The 23,581-nt window shown below is 42.0% G+C and overlaps 1 protein-coding gene across 6 annotated transcripts in view; it reads right to left on the bottom strand.

Annotated features, from left to right (window-relative positions):
• The window catches only part of rbms3 (RNA binding motif, single stranded interacting protein), a 1,402,627-nt gene that overhangs the window by 12,082 nt on the left and 1,366,964 nt on the right, over positions 1-23,581 (bottom strand). For all 6 annotated transcript variants that reach the window (XM_072575202.1, XM_072575203.1, XM_072575199.1 and 3 more), the window contains 2 exons: positions 23,423-23,533; positions 13-93 (listed from right to left, as the gene is read on the bottom strand). In XM_072575202.1, coding sequence (XP_072431303.1) covers positions 13-93; positions 23,423-23,533 — 192 coding nt within the window. The remainder of the gene's footprint in view (positions 1-12; positions 94-23,422; positions 23,534-23,581) is intronic.

Here is a 23,581-nt window from a genome sequence, read left to right on the forward strand (position 1 = left end):
GTAAATACTTACTTCAACAGGGACAGCTGCTGGAGGCACAGGAGTGTACTGGGGAATGTAGGTCCCTTGCATAGGTGCTGCAGCAGTCATATACTGAAAAATACAAGAAGATTACTTGAGCCACTTTTGGCATTTGGCACAAAACATAACAATGCGCAGTTTTAAATCACAGTGCAATGTGAAAGTCTATACTAAATCATGACACCAATTGAACAAATTGCAAACTGCAGAATTTGTTCTGCAAATTTACAGTTTCCTGAAAGGCTTGGCAAACCTTTAAACATCTATTAGAAATTCTGTCTCTGCGGCAATGTGTCACATGATTATGCTTGCACACATTATCTGACAGAAAACAGAGTAAATCTTTCGAACAGTGCCATATCGTCTCAAAGAGACCAGCTGAATCCCAAGAAGATTTTCCAGGAAATTCTGGTTTCTTGGACAAATTAGTTTTCTTCATTTTCTCAACTATTGTTCCATCAAATGACCATTTTTTTTGGTTTGCTTCCCTCATGGGACATTGGTTTTGCTGGCTGGACCAGGATTTATTACCCTATCCTAGTTAAGCTTGAGAAGGTGGTGATAAGCTTCTGGAACCACTGCAGTCCATGTGCTGCAGGTAGACCCAATGCTATTGGGAGGGAGTTTCAGGATTTTGACACAGTGACAGTGAAGGAATGGCAATATATTTCCAAGTCTGGATGGTATTTGGCTTGGAGGGGAACGTGTCTTTGTTCTTCTTGATGGAAGTGGTCATGCATTTGGAAGGTGCTGTTTAAGAGGCTTGAGTGAATTTTTACAGTGCAGATGGTATGCACAACTACTACTGAGTTTGTGGATATGGTGCCAATCAAATGGGCTGCTTCATGCTGGATGATGTCAAGCTCCTTGAATGTTGTTGGAGCTGCACTCATCCAGGCAAGTGGGGAGCATTCCTTCAACTCCTGACTTATGCCCTGTAGATGATGGATAGGCTTTGGGGAGTAAGGAGGAGAGTTACACACTGCAAATCTCCTATCCTCTGACCTACTCTTGTAGCCACAGTGTTTAAGTGACTAGTCCAATTCCCGGTCTGGTTAATGTTAACATCAAGAATATTGATGATAGGGGATTCTATGAGGGTAATGTCATTGAATATCAACGATTAATGATTAGATCCTCTCTAGTTGGAGACTGTCATTGCCTGATATTTGTGTGGCACAAATGTTACCACGTTTCAGCTCAAACCTGGATACTGTCCAGGTCTTGCTGTACTTTGACATAAACTGCTTCAGTATATGAGGAGTTGCAAAAGATACTGAACATTTTCAATCATCAGTGAATACCCCCAGTCCTGAATTTATGATGGAGGGAAGGTACTTAAAGAAGCAGCCAAAGGTAGTCACCTTTGGCTAGGACACCACCCTAGGACACCACCCTAAGGGATTCCTGCAGGGATGTCCTGGAGGTGAGATAACTGACCTCCAAAAATCACAACCATCATCTATTTGCCAGGTATGGCTCCAATCAATGGGGAGATTTGCCCCCCAATTCCCAATGACTGCAGCTTTACTAGCGTTCTTTGATGTCACATTCGATCGAATGCAGTCTTGATATCAAGGGCAACCACTTTCTTTTGTCCATGTTGAACCAAAACAGTAACGAGGTCAGTGGCTTCGTAATCCTGGTAGAACCCAACCTGAGCATCTGTGAGCATATTGTTGCTGAGGAGATGCTGCTTAATAGCACTGGTTATCTTCCAACACTTCACTGATGATTGAGTGTAGACTGATGGGGGGGTGACCAGCTGTATTGGATTTATCCTGCTTTTTGTGCAATTTTCTGCACTGTTGGGTAGATGCCAGTATCGTAGATACACTAGAATAGCTCGATGAGGGACATAGAAAATTCTTTAGATCAAGTCTTCAGTACTATTGCCAGAATGTTGTCAGAGTCCACAGTGTTTACAATATCCAGTGCCTCCAACTATTTGACATCATGTGGAGTGACTTGATTGGCTGAAGACAGAAATATTTGAAGCTGGAGTAGGCTGAGATGGATAATCCACTCAGCACTACTGGTTGAAGATTGCAATGAATGCTTCAGTCTTCTCTTTTGCACAGATGTCCTGGGCTCCCCCATCATTAATTTGGGGATGTTTATGGAGCCTCCTCTTCGGTAAAAGTTGTTTAATTATTGTACCATTTTGTTAATGTGACATTAAATCTATAATGCGCAAATATGCACTTAAAGCACACCTTCAACAAAAAAAACAAACAGAACATATTTCAGTCTGCGAGCCATTACTTATTTCTTTCTTTGTTTTCTTTAATTATTTGACTTTTGCAACTTTGGGTTTCCTTTTTATTACGTGGTCCCAGCAATATTCGCCTAAACATTAATGTGTAAGCTTCGTTATTAATTGGGTAATTTTTTCCACTGCATGTTCTTTGTGGTGAAATCATAGAAGAGTTTTCTGATGATTTGTTAGATGTGGAAAACTGAAGCAATAGTCTACTATCCCCACCCCTGAGCTGATTGTCATCAACCTCCTGCCTTCCACCATCCTCGCTTTTAAGGTTAGAACACACTTAATAATGATGTGCATGATAGCACAATGGGCAGAAAGGCATAGTGGCTTAGTGGTTAGCAATGTTGCCCCACAGCACAAGGCACCCCGGTTCAATTCCAACTTCAGGCACCTGTGTGGAGTTAGCATGTTCTCTATATCTGTGTGGGTTTCTGCTGAATGCTCCTGTTTCCTTCCACAGTTCAAAGGTGTGCCGACAAGGTGGATTAGCCATGGGGAATACAGGTAGGGTTATTAAGTGGGATGGTCTTTGGAGGATCAGTGCAGATTTGATAGGCTGAATAGCCTCTTTCTCATATGCAGCGGTCATTCACCAACGATTTTAATGTACCAAAGTATTGCAACATAAAGCAGCCATGGTATAACTTGGTAGCACCCTCACAGGACCAGAGTACACTTCTATAAATGAATTCTGCTGCAGCAAATAATTTAATCCCTATTTAATTGTACTCTTGCTGAGATTTTTAAAAAGCTGTATCTTTGAACTGGACTCCTGTAGAACGTGGAACTACATCACATTCTCAAAATATAGTTACAGATAACTGATTGAGATGTAGATAAGGGACGAATGGCCATTAGGTGAAGTTCATTTATCTTCACATTTGTCAGGAAGTAATTGGTGAGTAGAGACACTTATTGGTTAGTTGTTGAATAATGCAAGCAGTTCATGTAAGTAATTCACTAACCAAGTAACTATTGACAGGAAATTTTCATATAACTTATCCTATCATTTTTGTTTACACTATGAGCATTAACTATGAAACATAATAAACTTCTGATGATATTGTTTATTTGCTCTGAGGATGTGAGTGTCATTGGCAAGCCTGGTACTTACTGGCCATTCCTACTTTAGAACAGAACTGTGAACCACTTCCTAGTGCTGCTGTGGCCCGTATGGGCAAGTACACTCCTGATGCCAATAACCATATTGTGTACATATTACATCACATGCCTCCTCACTATCGGTGACGGAAAGGGGAAGTATGGGGGCAAGTCAGCCCCGGAGAGAAATTCTCTCCACATCAGATATTAAGGCCCTTAAGAGGTTAATTAAAGGTCACTTAATGGCCTCAGCTCAGCAACCCCCAGATCACTCTTCTTGGCAGCTGGGCAAGCTGGCTTGTTTCCTGACTAGGAAACCATAGCAAATTGCTATTGGGTTAAAATGGGGCCTCAATCTACCTGAGTTTGGGAGCACGATGAGATGCAAAAGGGTGACCCCCCTGCCCTCGCAAGTGACTTCTGACCCCTTTCCACTCCCTATGACAAGAAGACACAAAGTATTTATTTCTTTTTTGTCAATAGTTCTCTTGAGGAATAAACCTTTACTTTGGGAGTTTAGAATCCAGGAGGTGTCAGCCCGTGATTGGCTCAATGGCACTGAGCCTTGCGATAGGGTAAAATATTTGACCTTGGTCAGAGCTAAGTGGCAGCTGTTTGGGTAAGTTACCTCACTAGTGGGAGGGGCTTGTTAGTGGTCACCTGACATGCTCACCCCTACACTTGGGGGAAACCCTAGATTCTAACATTCTGTAACATATAACAAAGGAAAACTTCTCTAATATTGAATGTTTTCTGTATCCTTGAATGACTTTACAATATCTTAATCAACATACATTTGTTGTACTTGCTCTTTACTTGCACTCAATCTACTATCACACTACTTGAATCAAATTTATATCTTTAAAGAACAGCTAAAATGAAAACTGCAATGTTGGTAATTTTAAGCCTGCATTTCAAAGAGTTTGAACAACTTTCCACTTCAGTGTAACAGCAATACTGATTGGCTGATTAGGCTATTAATCGGAGACCTAAATAGACTATTTTAAAATTGCATCATCTCATGGAGTCACCTGTAATCTGCCAGGAGAACCAAACTTGCAGTAATGAGTTCTCCTTAATTACTCTTTCATTAAATCCATTGGCAAAGAAGACAGCTATCTGCTCCCCTTCCCCCTCCAACAAGCGTACCTGCGGCAGAACCTTGAAACAGTGATCTAGTTAGTCCTGTATAATTGTGAGCTTTAAAAGATTGTTATGATTTGGGACTGTGTCTTTAATTTAAGGTAAAATGAAGGTGGTCATGCCTCTGACACTGGTCTGCCTGACAGAAAGACCTGACAGTTTGACTATTTAGGACAACGGGGACCCAGATTGTTTTACTGGGAAGAAGGTGCAAGATGTTTACACTTATAAACAATGGCAGCAACTGGGTGCCATAAGTGGACAGAAGGAGAGACTCCAGTAATGTGTGGAGAATGGTATGTTGTATACAGTTGTGCTTCAAACTATCCGTCTGCTTCCAAGTAGTAAGAGTTAGGATTTTGAGGATAGCTAATCAGCATTTTCACTTGTATTTTAAGGATAGCTAATCAGGATGTTAGGTCCATGTGATTCACAGAGATGGGCTTTGCAGAAGGAATTGGAAGGCAAAGGATAGCCAGGCAAAGCTTGACTGCATGAGGTACTAGGAGAGAAAATGGTGGCACTTACCCAGGCTAAGTGAATAAGAACATTATCCTTCTTCCTACAGTATTGGTTGTTCCTCCAGATGGCTGAGACTGCTTCAACCAGGATAGCAACCTCAGACTAGGTTGATATGGTCTGCTGTCATGTCCTTGGGGAACAGGAAGTCTGACCTATGTACCACCCTATCCAGTAGGGCCTCCAGGTTCCTACCAGCAAAGTGGGGTGTCAATTTCCCTCTGTCTTCTATGTCAGGGACAAGTGTCAGTAACTTTGCAGGGCAATTCCAAACCGACACTACTTCTCCAGGGCACAGTGGCCTTTCGAAGATGATCTGGATGTAAGGGACGCCAGTAAAATTGCCAGTAAAATACACTGAATTCTTGGAGGATTGGTGCTTGCTAAGATAGGGTGGAAATCAAACATGAGAGACACCATAGGGACTGGTTCATAATTAATGAGGTGAGTTTGGGAAGTTAGGGCAAGGAAACATGCTCGGTCTCATAGCAAGAAACCTGCCAGAAAATATGATGAAACTCAGACATAACCAAAAAGCCCAGAAGAATTTTGCATTGGGGACTGTAAAAGGAAAATACTACTTTAAACCAAGAAAATTGTGCAAAAAGATGGAAAAAAAACCTTCAAAGACAGTGAAAGCATGAATTCCCAACTGGTGGCCAAAAGACTGAGCATTGGTGGGCAAAAGTCCTCATGTCAATTGCACAGAACTAAAAGATATTGGAAGAAACTGAAAGAAAACAATTCTTCATTTCCTGTGGTCCAACCATCGAACTGTTACTTCCCTGATCTTATTTACTTATTGACCTCAATATCATGTCTTACTCTGTCTTTGTGTATCTGTCTATTTGTGAAGAGAGATTTTAAAAGGAGTAAAGTCAAAGTCATAGAGTTATAATTTAGGAATATATAGAACACAGAACATTGCAGCGCAGTACAGGTCCTCAATGTTGAACCGACCTGTGAAACCAATCTTAAATCCATCTATTCTACACTTTTCCATTTTCATCCATATGTCTATTCAATGACCATTTAAATGCCCTTAACATTGATGAGTCTACTACTGTTGCAGGCAGTGTGTTCCATTCCCTAACTACTCTCTGAATAAAGAAACTACCTCTGACACCTGTCCAAATCTATCACCCCTCAGCTTAAAGCTATGTCCCCTCGTGCGAGCCATCATCATCCGAGGAACAAGGCTCTCACTATCCACCATATCTAACCTTCTGACTATTTTACATGTCACCTCTCAAATGAAAATAGCCTCAAGTCCCTCAGCCTTTCCTCATAAGACCTTCCCTCCATATCAGGCAAGTTCCTAATAAATCTCCTCTGAACCCTCTCAAAAGCTTACACATCCTTCTTATAATGTGGTGACTAGAATTGTATGCAATACTCCAAGTGCGGCCGCAATAGAGTTTTGTACAGCTGCAGCATGACCACATGGCTCCAAAACTCAATCCCTTTGCCAATAAAAGCTAACACACTGTATGCCTTCTTAATAATCCTATGAACCTGGGTGGCAACTTTCAGGGATGGACACCGAGATCTCTCTGCTCATCTAGACTACCAAGAACTATTAGCTCAGTACTCTTTATTCCAGTTGTTCCTTCCAAAGTGAATTTCCGCATTAAACTCCATTTGCCACCTCTCAGCCCAGCTCTGCAGCTTATCTGTGTCCCTCTGAAACCTACAACATCCTTCAGCACTATCCACAACTCCACTGACCTCAGTGCGATCCGCAAAGTTAGTAACCCATCCTCCTACGCCATTATCTAGGTCATTTATAAAAATGACAAACAGCAGTGGCTCCAAAACAGATCCTTGCGGTGCACCACTAGTAACTGGACTCCAGGATGAACATTTCCCATCAACCACCACCCTCTGTCTTCTTTCAACTAGCCAACTTCCGATCCAAATCAGTAAATCACCCCCAATCCCATGTCTCTGTATTTTGTACAACAGCCTACCTTAGGGAACCTTTATTAAACACCTTACTGAAATCCATATATACACATCAAATGCTTTACACTCATCCACCTGTTTGGTCACCATCCCAAAGAACTCCCAAATAAGGTATGTGAGGCACAACCTACCCTTCACAAAACTGTGTTGACGTTCCCTAATCAACTTATTCCTCTCTAGATGATTATAAATCCTATCTCTTATAACCTTTTCTAATACTTTACCCACAATTTAAGTAAGGTTCACCGGTCTATAAATATCAGTGTGTCTCTACTCCCCTTCTTGAACAAAGGGACAATATTTGCTATCCTCCAGTCTTCTGGCACTATTCCTGCAGACAATGACGACATAAAGATCAAAGCCAAAGCCTCTCCTCCCTAGCTTCCCAGATAATCCAAGGATAAATCCCATCTGGCCCAGGGGACTTATCTATTTTCACACTTTCCAGAATTGCTTCTTCTTATGAACAGCAATCCTGTCTAGTCTAGTAGCCTGTATCTCAGTACTCTCGACAACATTGTCTTTTTCCAATGTGAATACTGACACAAAATAATCATTTAGCGCTTCCCCTATCTCCTCTGACTCCATGCACAAATTCCCACTACTATCCTTGACAGTCCCTAATCTTACTCTAGTCATTCTTTTATTCCTGATATACTGATAGAAAGCTTTAGGGTTTTCCTTGATCCTACCTGCCAATGACTTCTCATGTCTCCTCCTGGCTCTTCTTAGCTCTCTCTTTATGTCTTTCCTGGCTAACTTGTGTCTCTCAATGCCCTAATTGAGCCTTCACATCTCATCCTAACATAGCCTCCTACTTCCTCTTGACAAGAGACTCAACTTCCTTAGTAAACCACAGCTCCCTCACTAAACCACTTCGTCCCTGCCTGACAGGTACATATTTATCAAGGACACACAGTAGCTGTTCTTTGAATAAGCTCCACATTTCAATTGTGCCCATCCCCTGCAGTTTCCTTCCCCATTCTATGCATCCTAAATCATACCTAACTGTGACATAACTGCCTTTCCCCAAGCAATAACTCTTGCCCTGCATTATATACCTTTCCCTTTCCATCGCTAAAGTAGACATAACTGAATTGTGGTCATTATCACCAAAGTGCTCACCTACCTCCAAATCTAACACCTGGCCACATTCATTACCCAGTACCAAACCTAATGTGGCCTCACCCCTTGTTGGCCTGTTGACATACTGTGTCAGGAAATCATCTTGCACAGACTGGAAAAAAACTGACATCTAAAGTACTCAAACTATCGTATTTCTAATCAATATTTGGAAAGTTAAAGCCCCCATAACAGCTACCCTGTTACTCTCATTCCTATCCAGAATTATCTTTGCTATCTTTTCCACTACCTCTCTGGAACTATTTGGAGGCCGATAGAAAACTCCCAACAGGGTGACCTCTCCTTTCCTGTTCCTACCTTCAGCCCATACTACCTCAGTAGATGAGTCATCCTACATCCTTTCTGCAACCATAATACTTTCCTTGACTAACAATGCCACACCTCCCCCTCTTGTACAATCTTCTCTGTTCTTACTGAAACATCTAAATCCTGGGACCTGCAACAACCATTCTTGTCTTGGTTCTGTCCACGTCTCCGAAATGGCCACACGTTGAAGTCCCAGGTATCAACCCATGCTGCATTTACCTTTTGCCATTAGTTAAAGACATATTGTTCGTAATACAGTCATTTTCTTATTAAGGACATAAACCTCGTGAGCATTTTCTTTTAACCTGGTTTCATCAGTCAGGTAGCTTAGGGACTTTGGACAGCTTGGCTAAAGTTCTTCAAATTTGTGACAAGTCCAGGAATAGTGGGGTTTGATTGCCAGTGCACTATCCCATTGAGTTATGGTGCGTTTCAGAGAGCTCTTAAGGATCAATCAGATTGCCGTGGATCTGGATCACATGCAGGCCAGGCCAGGTAACTATGGCAGATTTCTTGAAGAACATTAGTAAGCTAGATGTTTACAACAAACAGTGATAGTTATCATGATCATTATTGCAGCGATTACCTTAGTATTCTAAAATTATTAATTGAATGTAAATACCAGCAGCTGCCATGGTGGGATTTGAAGTAACGCGAACAAACATCAGCCTGGGTCTCGGGATGATGAGTATCGTGCTATTACTACTGAGCAATTAACTCCTAAGGTTAGAGGCAATGCTTTGCAGAACAAAACTTCTTAAATTGTCTCTAGCTCGCTTGCTAATTACTATTAATCAGTGTCCTTTAGGACATTTCTTCCTGGAATCAGTTTCTTGTCATCTATTCCATTGAGACCCTTTTTAAAGCCTAATGATTCATAAAGGTTTACCATAATGTCCTAGCTTTTTTACTCTGTTTATAAAGCTAAAGATCGTGTATGATTTTTGTAAATAGCCATGTCAACTTGTCTTAACACCATCAAATATTTGCATATGTGCACCCACATGGTCACTGTTTAAAAGCTTCCTTAAAATTATCCTGTATGGTTCAAGTTGTTTCTCCTCAGTCTTCCTATCAAAATGGTTCCCTGCACATTTCTATACATTAAATTTAATTTGGCAGTGTATCTATTCATTTCACCAATCTATGGTGATCTTTAGTGTGCTACTACTTTCTTCAATTTATTTATACATCATACTTGTCCCTTTTCTGCAGATTAATTTATGCCTTTTACTTGTACCATCTGCAACACACATCACATCCCAGTTGGGAATGCAGAAAGGACACCTGTTCTCTGATTTCTCTGCCAAAGTTCCTTTGCAGTTGACCATGAGTAGAACTGCAGATGCAGCTGAACTGCCTGCTGGTTTTTCTCTCTTGTCTGTGAAGAAGCAGCTTGCCTCCATTCAATAAGATCCTGCAGAGATTTGGATCTCATCAGGTAGGAATTGAATGAAAGATCCCAGGGAGAAGTCACTAAGATTTGCTCTTGATGCACCACAAAGTTGGAAGGGAGAGAATAAGTCAAAGATTTCAGCTTTACTACCTCAGTCCAATCTATACTTACATGTATTAGCTGGATTTTCCACTGGCCAAACAGCTTTTATTCCAGTGTAGATGAGAATTTTGGATGGGGACCCTGTGGAATTCCTGATGTGGCTGACTCCTAAGCTTGGGAAACTGAAAATTCCACTCGGCAATTACACCACACCAGGAACCCTCTGAAAGGCCTCATATAAATCAGAAACTTCAGAAGCTTCTGATGAAATGAAGTAAAATAGCTACTCAGGAAGACCATCAAACACATAGTCTAACTCCTGACTAATTGTTCAACTGACCCCATATACTTACATCACACACCTACAGTTACACCTCTCCCTAGACCCTGACCTGACAATAGCCCGAACCCTGACTCACCTTCCCTGCTAGACTGGGCCTGACTACCCCAAACGACGGCTGTCCTGAACCTGATCCGACTCCTCGCCCTGTCAGCCATCCCCACCTTGGTTTGCCTTCCTTTGACTGTTCTGCGCTACGAAAGAACAGTCAGAATGGAAGTGTGACTCCATATTTCTGAAGTAAGCCAGATCAGAATTCCCTCCCAGGATCTGGAGCTCCCTTCTTTTGTAAAAAGCAAGATCTGTAGTGCCAACCTGCGAAAGATTGGCATTCGTCAGAAAATCCAGCCCATTGAATTTCAGGATTTGGAAGTGAAGCCTCATATTTTATCCTCCTTGGATTTATTTCTTTTGTATAATGTATTGTATACTGGGCTGCTCACCAAGTTATTGCTGAACAAAATCCAATCTCTGATTATTTCCACAGTTTATTAGCAAATTAATGATTTCTATTCTTGTTACTTATTTGAATTTTAAATGCATAATTATGGCAATATTGCAGTAACAAACTGCTGAGGAAAGCAAATTATGAAGGGAAGAGATGAATACATGAAAGATCTGCTCTTTGTAAATCATCCCTCTCTAGTTTTGGAGAAAAAAGACATTCATAGAACACCTCACATGATATTCTACATCAAATCATATTGTTCAGCATTTAGGATGCCACCATCTTGTAATTTATATTTTTGTCACAGAAAGACTTATAGGTCAATATCCTTTCAACTGCATAAAAGGGCCTTTGAATTCACTACTTGCCAATCACAACACAACTATACATGACAACATAACTCAGTGTTATAATTATGATTGGAAAGGATATAAGCCAAACCAGGCCAGACCCAGGGAAGCTTACCAATGGCTCATGTCAATGAAACTAGAGTGTGACATGTTGGAACTCAAAAACTCCTAGAGTTTCAACAATAATACAACATATAATCTCTCCTTTATGTAACTTTCTTTTAATCTAGATAACAGAGAGTAAATACTGCCTCCACATTTCCCTTGACATCTTGGATGCCACCTCACTGTAAGAAACAACAAATGGAAAATCTGTCATTTGTTTAGTTGTCACTGCTGGCAGATACAAAAAAAACAATTTCAACAATGAGGAACATGCAGAAGAAAGAGATGGACTGAGAATGGATGGCAAAGACAGGGCAGCCTGATCCCATAAAGAAAAACTCTGATCCAGTTCATGTTGCCATAAACATTGCACACCCTGTGCACTATAAAACTGAATGCTCGCAAAAGTATCAGGTATTTCCTCTCTTTGTGGTTATTCTGCTGGCATACTGCCAAGTTTTCATACATTTCAGACCCATGCTCCCAAAGCAGAAAGTGAGAATCTAAATTTAAACAGGAGCCTCGCATCTGCCAAATATCCATAATTTACTTGCATAATAGGCTATTGTCTTTAAAGGTCTATAACACAATGTGGAGAATTGAACTCAGCGATACTTGTTCAGTGAGTTAATGTATGATACCAGGTTAAATGAAACTAGAAAAACATATTAGCAAGCAACATGGCTCTGAGTTATAAAGTACTTATTGCATCATTGAACTGCAAGGTATCCTGGGACTTGTAGTTCAACTTTAAACTGACCTTTCAGAGAGCTGTGACTCACAAAAACATCTACAATTCCCCGATCACGTACTGCAAAGTTCAAATACAAAATGCGTTAAAGCTCCTTTCGCCTGTTTGTTTGGTTTTCTGTTATTTATTTCTGATTTGTACTTTGCCTTTTTTTCTCATTTCCATTTCTGTGTTCACGTCTGAATGCAGCTGCTTACACTGGAGTCAACTTTGACACACTGCGGTGTTCACCACGCCTCTACTGCTGGGGTAATTCTTCATGTGCTCATTTAGAATGGAGGCTTATCAAACTACTCAACCATGCAAGCCACTGCAGTTAGCTAATCACATCCAAGTTTTACATTTCTGGCAGAGATCTCTGGCCATCCATTAGGGTAAGGAACGTATATTGACTTTTCTCCTTAGTTCGAGCATGCTTAGCCAAATGGTGTGATCCCATGGCCTGCTGTGTTCAGATAAGTCAGCAAATGCCAAGGATGAAAAATGGCCTTGAAATGTGCGCTTGTAGTACCTACATTTTGGATGCTAAATAGCTTAACAAACTCTTATAATGTGGACAGAACACATACGCCAAATGAGCCCCAGCTGCCATACAGCAAACATTTACCCCGAAAACAGGCATTAGGCTTTTTAATGTGGAAATGTGGGGCTTGCTACACATCTGACTTTTGCAGCACTAAATTGTTGCTAAGTTGGCTCCACTCAGGAAAACTAGAAGAATTTGAAAGGGTTCAGAAAAGATTTACCAGAGTTTGAGCTATAGGGAGAGGCTGAACAGACTGGGGCTGTTTTCCCTGGAGTATCAGAGGCTGAGGGATGACTTTACAGAGGTTTATAAAATCATGAGGGGCATGGATAGGGTAAATGGACGAGACCTTTTCCCTGCCTTGGGGGAGTCCAGAACTAGACTGCATGGTTTAAGGTGAGAGGGGAAAGATTTAAAAGGAACCTAAGGGACAACGTTTTCACGCAGGGGGTGGTATGTGTATGGAATGAGCTGCCAGAAGAATTGGTGGAGGCTGGTACAATTGCAACATTTTAAAGGCATCTGGATGGGTATATGAATAGGAAGGGTTTAGAGGAATATGTGCCAAGTGCTGGTAAATGGGATGAGATTAGTTTAAGATATCTGGTCGGCATGGACAAGTTGGACTGAAGAGTCTGTTTCCGTGCTGTACAACTCTATGACTCCATGACTCTATAACACAAGTGTTCCTCCTTACTTTCATATTCAAAGAAATCTGATGTGTTGTGAATAGCTACCAATATCATTCTCATCATCTCCTTACCATTGGTCCCCACTGCTTCCTTTGGCTCTTGTGATCTCCCAGTTCAATAAACCCTCCCCTGCTGCTCATGTCCCAAGGAACTGTCCCCCTGCTTGGTTGATCTCCCACTCACTTAACCCAGGGTTGCTGTGACAGCAACAGTCTGATCTTCAAGTCCACTTGCTGGTAAGTTGTTTGGTGCAGCTCAAGTTCAGACAGTGGCCTAATATTTGATGGAACCTGGCCTTCCCTAAATTTGGGAACATTAGCCAATCCAGCATAACCCAGTGCTCTTCAGTTTTGAAGAAGAGTCGTACTGGACTTGAAATCTTAACTCTCAACAGATACCATCGGGTCTTTTGAGTTTCTTCAGTGATTAACTGATATGTTAATATAGTGTGGTAATTAGTGGAAGTTTGTTAGAAATTAATCGCTGTGCTTAAACTACCCATTTCATAGACCCTGTCAAGAGTAACCATATTCACTCTGCTCCTAGTCCAGCAAGATTCTGTGACTCCTCTGGGAAGGCAGACACACCAAAAGCAGTGTCCTCGACCAGGTCAACATCCCCAGCATCGAGGCACTGACCACCCTTGATCAGCGATGATAGGCTAGGCATGTTGTCTGCCTGACTAACATGAGACTCCCCAAGCAGGTGCTCTACTCCCAACTTTGAAGCACAGGTGAGCCCCCAAGTGGACAGAGGAAATGCTTCAGTGACTCCCTTAAGGCCTCACTGGCAAAGATTACTTACAGTGTGGAAACAGGCCCTTCGGCCCAACAAGTCCACACCGCCCCGCCGAAGCGCAACCCAACCATACCCCTACATCTACCCCTTACCTAACACTACGGGCAATTTAGCATAGCCAATTCACCTGACCTGCACATCTTTGGACTGTGGGAGGAAACCGGAGCACCCGGAGGAAACTCACGCAGACACGGGGAGAATGTGCAAACTCCACACAGTCAGTCGCCTGAGGCGGGAATTGAACCCAGGTCTCTGGAGCTGTGAGGCAGCAGTGCTAACCACTGTGCCACCGTGCCGCCCCAAAGTGCTGCCAAAGTGCCCCACAGACACCTGGGAAGCAGTGACCCAAGACCTCCAAAGTGGAGGAGGAACATCCCGGAACACGTCGAGCACCTGGAGACCTGCTGTTGGGGAAAAATGGAAGCCAGGAGAAAACAGCGAAGGGAGCACGGTCCACAATAATGTTCCATTCCACCCCTTCCCACAACCACCAAGTGTAACAGAGCCTGCAGTAGCTGTTTTGGTCCATCTATGGACTCACCCTGAGAGTGGAAGAGAGTCATCCTCATCTGTAAAGGACCACTAATGATGAGTCCAGCAATGACCATGTTCACTCTGTTCTTAGTATGGGAATGACCATGAGAACATGAGAACATAGTCATTGCTGGATTGGAGCTAAGTGAAGGGCCTGTGGGTGGGAGGTACGTCAGGTACCAATAACCAGAGTTCAGGGATGTCAAGGGCCTGCAGTGCTCCAGTTAGGGGCACAGGGCCTGGGGACCTAGCAGCACGGGGTGAGTAATGTCTGTCCGTGCCCCTGACCACAGAGCAGGCAGAGTGAATATCATCGTTCCTGCAGAAAATTCCAGAAGGAGAACACAGTGGAACAGGTCAAGGAGAATTTCTGGTCTGACAGGTCTTGTATACTTCAACAGTGGAAGACCAGTATGTTTCATTTGCCGGTATTACTTTATTCAAAACTGCAGGAAGTAGCAAGAGCTTGGCTCAGACAGGGATGAAAGGTCAGAACTCAGTGGGTTTAGGAGCAGGGAGGTTCTGCAGCCACCAGGAGGATCAGGCAGGAGGAGTTTAGGAAGCAGCATTACCAGCCAGAAGAATGTAATGTTGGGATTGTGTTCATGTCTTTGATGGACTACTGCATAAAATTGCACTAGCCACCACAGAGACAACCTCTCTGAGTGAATGAAAGAAGTAAGGAAACTCAAAATGAGTTTGTGTGACTTAACAGAGGAATACACATGAAACCAGGGAGGATTTATTTCGGAATCATGCATTTTGTTTTGAAGAGTTTGATCTCTTGGTGATGCTGTTTCTGTGTTTTCCGATGTAACATATTGAAAATTGTTGTTCAATAAACTCAGCATGTCTGGCAGCATCTATGCAGACAGAAACTGTACCAATGTTTGAGTTGACTATTTCTGTGTTCACTTCTTCCCATTGTGAAAACATCCATTTCCACTTTGAAAAAATTACACTCTTTCTGTCTGCACAGATACTCCAAAGCCTTTTAAGCAGTTCCAGCATCTTTTGTATTTGTTTCAGGTTTCTGTCAAACACTTGAATTGCAGATTGTTGTTGTTAGTTTAAGATGTTGGTAATGAGTGTTCACTATGACACGCCTCAACATTTCTCTATTTTCTATTGAGCTAAGTCAACAGAAACAGCTGGCATCACACAACTTCGATATTAAACAACCAGAAAATACTGCTGCAGAAGATTACCTAATTGTTGTGATATTATTTTTTATAACTTTAATGTTAGTTGCTGTAAGGTTGGATTGGTGGGGTTGAGCTTGTAACCACTTGATTTTTCTGTTTGCCTTAAGTTAATTAATTTCTAAGTATTTCTGTATCCCTGCAATTTCTATCAAAGCAGCTTTTAGAAGCTTGACTGTACAGTGCATGGGTTTTCTGCCCTAATTAAATTTTCTTTATTTAGAGTGTTATGACTCAGTATGGTGAATAATGGGACCTCCAATGTCCTGGACGTTGTCCTGGACTTGTCTTTTTTTAAACTTATGGGAAACACCCATCACTGAGAGACTTCTAGTTTCACTTTTGACTTTGAATGTTTTAGTCCTGTGAGGGGCAAGGTAGCTGTACAAAGCAGTGCTCCTGCAAAGAGAATGATAGATATAGTAAATTAGATTACATTGGAGTGAAGAGTTAGTGTTAGTCCCAGGCCAGAAACATTGGGATGAAAATTGGGAACTGGTTACCTAAAGTTGAGTCCAATGAAGCTGAGTGTATAGTAGCTTCAGGAAGAAATTATTGCAGTTCCAGTTTAAAAGCGTGAGTGTTATATGAATGGTATGTTGAATAATATACACGAGAGGCTTTTTTAGGGGTACTTTACAAAAGTTGTATTGTTTCTTTTCAATTTATAAAGGAGGATTTTGGGATTATGTTTATCATTTTTGTTTAAAATCTTTGAATTATTATGAGTAAATAGTTTGGATTATTCTATTTTATCATTGTTTCTTTTGAAATAACCTTGTGTTTTGTTGTTGAAACAAAATCACCAGCATTGCGGTAGCTCAGTTACAGATTACTGTGTGGCACGGTGGCTCAGTGGCTAGCACTGTAGCCTCACAGCACAAAGGACCCAGGTTCAAGTCCAGGCTTGAGTGACTGTCTGTGTTGAGTTTGCACATTCTCCCTGTATCTGTGTGGGTTTCCTCCCACATTCCAAAGACATGCAGGTTAGGTAGATTGGCCATGTAAAACTGCCCTGTGGTGACCACAGATGTGCAGGCTAGGTGGGTTAGCCATGGGAAGTGCAGGGTTAAAGGGATAGGAGGGGGCCTGAGTGGGATGCTGTTCGGAGGGTCAGTGTGGGCTGAATGGCCTGCTTCCACACTGTAGGGATTCTATACTTTGATGAAACCAAAACAAACAAATTATGACCAGTCAAGTTGCTTGCTGTCTGGGATCAGAGGTGTCTGCTAATAACATCAGCTGGGATCATAATTCAGTGAAATAGTGCATGTGTGAATTTTAATAAACATGCAGTAAACAAATTTCTGCATAATATCAGCTAAATGGATGCTCTAATTTAAATTCACTGCCCAGGCAAGTTGGGTGGGTTCATTGTTCTATTCCATGAGCCTTCCTGATTACCTGCTGCACCTGTGTGCTGGTTTTCTGCTATTTTCTTGCTCCCCATACCTCGGGGCTGATCCATGAACACCAGCTGCATGCACTCCCTTCCCACAGACACTGACATCTGCCAGGATCCTCAGCATCCTCATCTTACATCTCTGACACAGGTACAGGGTTGTGTTGCAGGTGACATCAGCAACTAGCATTGAAATGCTGCTGCAAGGGGCTTGCACATACAGACACTCCCCCAGCTCACAGACCCAGCAATACAACATGGGTTCGGCCACTTTTGGAATATTGTGTGCAATCTGGTCTCCCTCCTATCGGAAAGATGTTGTGAAACTTGAAAGGCTTCAGAAAAGATTGACACAGATGTTGCCAGGGTGAAACAAAAAAAAACAACAAAGAAAATTTACAGCCCAGGAACAAGCCCTTCAGCCCTCCAAGCCTGAGCCAATCCAAATGTACTGTCTAAATCTGTCGGTCAATTCCTAAGCATTTGTATCCCTCTGCTCCCCACCTACTCATGCATCTGTCCAGACGCATCTTAAGTGAATCTAACGTGCCTGCCTCTACCACCTCTGCTGGCAACGCGTTCCAAGAAAGGCTGAGGCACTTGGGGCTGTTTTCATTGGAGAAAAAAAGGTTTAGGGATGACTTGATAGAGGTGTACAAGATGATTAGGGGTTTAGATAGGGTTGACCATGAGAACCTTTTTTCATGTATGGAGTCAGCTATTACGAGGGGGCATAGCTTTAAATTAAGGGGTGGTAGGTATAGGACAGATGTTAGGGGTAGGTTCTTTACTCAGCAAGTCGCGAGTTCATGGAATGCCATGCCAGTAGCAGTGGTGGACTATCCCTCTTTATGGGCATTTAAACGGGCATTGGCCAGGCATATGGAGGATAGTGGGCTAGTGTAGGTTAGGTGGGCTTGAATCGGCGCAACATCGAGGGCCAAAGGGCCTGTACTGCGCTGTATTTTTCTATGTTCTATGTTCTATTTTAAAAAAAATAGATGTACCACTGCAATGGAGTGTTCAAACTTCAGATTGAAAATGTATTGATTTCTGTCAAAATCGTAACCATGAGCAGTAATGACCATTCCTGGATGGGGAGGAGAATTAACATGTTCATCGGAGTTGCAGTGTTAACTTTGCTTTCTTCCAATAGATGCTGCTGGACATGCTGCATTTTGCCAATAATTTCTGTTTTTATTTCATATCTTGACATCCTCAGTTGTTTGGTTTGTTTTAATGGTCATTGCTGGAATTGGAACAGAATGAACAATGGTCAATGCTGGACTGGAAGGAGAGTGACTAGGAGAAAGTGAGGACTGCAGATGCTGGAGTATCAGAGTTGAAAAATGTGGTGCTGGAAAAACACAGCAGGCCAGGCAGCATCCGAGGATCTATCCTGCTCCTCGGATGCTGCCTGGCCTGCTGTGTTTTTCCAGCACCACATTTTTCAACTCTGGAAGGAGAGTGAACCTGCTCAGTACTACAGACAACTTGCATTCCCGTCAGTTATGTATCTTGACCAATATAAATGGCTCTTTAATTACGGCCCCAAGTTCTTGCTCTAACTTCATTGAAGATTAATGAAACTCCCAGAGGATCAATGAAAGAGCTCTGCTTTTGTCATTGGATCCAACTCTCTGGTAGTTTGGCTGAAAATCTACCAAATTTTCACACTGTTTGCACATCTGTCTTCTGCTTTTGTGAAGTTGCAGAACTACAGACATTGTTTTCATCAAATCAAAGCTTTACTTGAAAACCCTGAAAAGGTTATGCTAAAAATACAATCTGCAAAAACTGAAATGTTGTCGCTTTTCAACATTTTAAAATAATTATTTGGTCTGGAGGAGCACTGGTCTATTCCTCAGCATTACTGTTTACAAATTAATCCAACTCTAAATGGAGCAGTGCTGTCTGAATATTAATTTCAGTGATATTCAGAAAGTTTTGAATTTGGATTCATTAACATCATGTCACAGCAATGATCACTTGTCATTCTGCTGAGAGACTGATATTTTCATTGCTCCATGACGCATACTTCTGGGCTGTTTTTGGCTGACTGCCGAATCACCTCCACTGAACTATCACCAGGATGTGGAGTCTCTAATGGATTAGATTTGTTAATGGATTGGAGCATCATCCATTTCACTAATGAGAAAAATTAAAAAGGCCATTGCTTCTATTGATTAACTGTGTTGAGAAGGCACAATGTAAATTACTGCTAGATCTACTCAGAGTTATGCACAGTCTTTCTCATTATTTCTGATGATGTTTAAAACAAATGAAATCTTATCGTTACAGGCTACAGGAAGCCAGCCATTAAAAAAAAGCGTAGGTGAGCAATGGATACTGTTCAACTACTGTCAATATGATCAAAATTCCTGACCAAAAGAAAAAAGTTGCTCATTCCAATGCACCAGAGAGAGAAAAACAGAGATGGTATATCCATCTGCAAAGGCACATTTGTTTCCAAAATTTCCCAAGAACCAAGAGTACTTAACATGTGTGGTGAAGTATTTATTAAGGGATTTATTTTAAATAGGTATAGGATAGCTTGGTTATGAACAACAATGTTTCTGAAAGTATCAAGCATTATGTCAAATGTCAATGACGGAAACAATGTGCAATTTCATTGTCAGCCCATTGCCTGGAAAGAGATTGAATTCAGTGCAATAGTTATTTTAATTCATTCATATGAAACATCTTTTCAACCCATCACATGTGCATCTAACCAAATTTGTTCACTGGACACTCAAAAATCTAAAGACAAAACAGCGTGGCGAACTTTGGCTTGCCTTGGATAGAGATTGACTGGCTGACAAAAAGCAGGGGGTTAGGATAAATGGACCCTTTTCCAGATGATGTATTGTAAATGGTGGGGTGCCACATGGTTCAGTTCTCAGACCTCAATTATATACAATCCATATCAATAATCTGCAAGTAGGGTCAGAGTGTAACAAAGCAAAGGTCACGGTTGACACTAAAGTAGATGGGAAAGCAGGTTGTGTTGAGGAGATTAAGAATTTACAGATGGATATTGACAGGTTAGGAGAATGGACCAGAATCTGGCAGATGGAGTTTAATGTGGATAAGGGTGAGGTTATCCATTTTGGTCTGAAAAATAAAAGGACAAATTATTGTTTAAATGGGAAGCAGATTCAAAATGCATCAGTGCAGAGGGATCTGGGTGTCCTTCTGCATGAATGGCAGAAAGTAGATATTTGGCTGCAGCGTATAATAAGAAAAGCAGATAGAACCTTGGCATTTATTGCAAAAGGACTGGATTATAAAAGACCTGTGGTTGTAATTACATAAAGTGTTAATGAGATCACTCCTGAAGTCCAGTTTTGGTCTCCTTACCTTAGGAAAGTTGTGGTGGCATTGGAGGCAGTTCAGAGGAGGTTCAATAGGTTGATTCCAGGGATGAAAGGGCTATCATATGAGAAGCAGTTGAATAGCTTTGAGTTCAGAAGAATGAGGGAGACTTTGATTGAGGTATATCAAATACTAAAGGGGATTGATAAGGTGGACATTGAACAGACATCCCGCCTTGAGCGACTGTCAAAAACAAGAGGTCGTAGGTAAGAGTGAGAGGAGGTAGGTTCAAATCCGAGAAGAGGAGAAACTACTTGGATCTGTGGACCTCACTGCCCAGAGTGCACTGGAGGCAGAATCAATCAACAGATTCAAGAAAGAAACAAGCACGTTCCACATGAAAAGCAGGATAAAGGGCGCTGGGAAGCAGATATGATAATGGAGTTGAGACCAGGATAAGATCAGCCATGATCATGTTGAACAGAGGAGTGGGCTCGAAGAGCTGGATTACCTATGCCCACTCCTACTTCCTATGTTCCTATGAACTTCCCTGGAGAATACTGTACTCCACTTTAGAAGAAAATGGGTTAGATATTTCCGTCGGGTGGAGGAGTCCAGAACTAGAGGGCATAGCTTTAGTTTGAGAGGGGAAAGATATAAAAGGGACGTAAGGGGCAATATTTTCATGTAGAGAGTGATGCGTGCATGGAATGAGCTGCCAGAGAAAGTGATGGAGACTGGTACAATTACAACATTTAAGTGGCATCTGGATGATATATTAACAAGAAGAGTTTAGAGAGATATGGGCCAAATGCTGGCAAATGGGACGAGATTAGGTTAGAATATCTGGTTGGCATGGACGAGTTGGACTGAAGGGTCTACTTCCGTGCTGTACATCTCCATGATTCTATGACTTTAAGTGGAAATCTCATGCAGATTGCCACTTCAGCCCTTGCATTTTTTTTAAATTATGAAAGAAGAGCTCTACATTTCTGAGAGAAGATTCCAACCAGAACCCCCTCAGAAATACAGAGCTGTAATTTCATTCTGATACCTCTTTTGTGGCGCAGAACTGTCAGACGGAGGCAAACCATCAGAAAACATGATGTGTGGTGGACTGAGAGTCAAGTAAACATGGCCAATCCTGGACCAGGAGCAGAGTGAATATGGTCATTGCTGGACTGGGAAAAGAGTGCCCACAATCATTGGAGCAGAGCAAAATAAACACAGTCATTGTTGAAGTAGAAGCAGTGCAGATTGTAAACACAAACCATGAATCAAGCAATAGTTACAATGATGGTGATCGATGAACATCAGTTGAACATCATGTCTCCATCTGCAGTTATTATTGCCCCTTTCCATACAGAGATTTTTGGGACAGGTATGAGCACACCTCTGTTGTTTGCGGAAACCCGAGTGTATCTCAGTATGTATAAGGACACTTAAAGATGTTCTGAGTGTTAGTTTGGCAGAAATTTATCCTGTGTCCTGGTGGTAGCAGTCACTACTTCAACAGAAATCTCAACTTTTGGCTCGACTTCCTTCTTCAACTCTGTCCTCCAAAATGTTAAGATGAATTTCTTGACATTGCTTTCCTCCACTTGACTACAAAGACAGATGCCATGATAATATTCAACTTCAGCCAACTCAGAAAATTCGCCATTTGAACTAGCTATCCGTGGCAAACTGTATTCAATTTTCCACCCATTGAATTCATTGGATTGTACCAGTTTGAAGGGGGGTAGGGGTTGGGGGGCATCGGCTGATCCACTGCCACAGCTTTTCCACTCAAAAGAAGTTGAAAACAGCCCCTTCAAGTCTTCCGAATCTTATGGAGGGAACAGCGGTAAGGCCCACCATCATCTTCCACTCAGGCACATGAAAGGCCAGTGGCAACCAAGGAATGCAGGATGGATTACCCACCCACCAAGACCTGTCAGCCAATCAGAGGGAGGCAGCTCAATTGCTAAGTTCTATTGATTAGATTACCTACACTATGGAAACAGGCCCTTCGCCCCAACAAGTCCACACCGACCCTCTGAAGAGTAAGCCCCCCAGACCCATTCCCCTAGATTTACCCTTGACTAATGTACCTAACACTGTGGGCAATTTAGCATGGCCAATTCACCTGTCATGCACACTTTGGATTGTGGGAGGAAACCAGAGCGCCCGGAGGAAACCCACGCAGACACGGGGAGAATGTGCAAACTCCACACAGACAGTCACCCAAGGCTGGAATCAAATCCGGGTCCATGCCACTGTGAGGTAGTAATGCTGACCACTGAGCCACTATGCTGCCTCAGAAAACTCATGCACACAAAGTTAATGTTTGAATCCACTGGTAAAGCAGTAGGTAATTTAAATGACAAGCCTGCCCCACACAGATTTCTTGTGCACGAGAGAACGCACTTGGCTTAGAGATCTAAGTTGGTTGGTTCCTGCTGGCTTCCTGATACACTGGCAGTTTGTACTTGCCAACCACAAAGAGACTCCCTGACCTGGAGTGATTACAACTCTTCCTCTTGCTTCTGTTGTCTCTTAACACATCCCTTTAACAATGTCTTTATAATCATCCATCCACCTTTTGAACCTCCCTCTTTGTCAAAGCCTTGTCCTAATATTTCCTTCTGTGACTTGGTGTCCAGTCATGTTTGATAATATTCCTGCGAATCACCTTTGGGATATTTTACTATGCTCACTGCTGCATAAGTGCAAATTGTTTTTGTTGGTCCAACAAACAGTTTGGCTTTGCTTGTCTTGCTGTGTCTATACTAGTCTGTGAAAAATGGAGACTGGTCATGATAACTAATGAAGTGGCACTTTAGCTCATCTTTTATTATTAGTGCCTCGGGCAAAATCCAACTCGTAACTTCTTCCAAAAGTCTTAACTGTGTTCTATACAATGCATTTTAAAATAATATTCCTCAAGTTAAAACCATCTTATTAGAAGATGTAATGTTTCATATTGGAGTGACTTGATATCTCAGTACTCACAGTTCCTGCTGTGCCCAGTGACAGGTGGTTCATCTGCTGGGTCAAAGGTCCCATCATACTGGCTGGCTGCATGGACATAGTGTGGTCCATCGTGGGCGTTATCACAGCACCCTGGAAGAAATACAGCAATTCACTTAAAAAGATAGCTCAACACATTGC

Source organism: Chiloscyllium punctatum, chromosome 8, assembly GCF_047496795.1.
Source record: "Chiloscyllium punctatum isolate Juve2018m chromosome 8, sChiPun1.3, whole genome shotgun sequence".
NCBI lineage: Eukaryota > Metazoa > Chordata > Chondrichthyes > Orectolobiformes > Hemiscylliidae > Chiloscyllium > Chiloscyllium punctatum.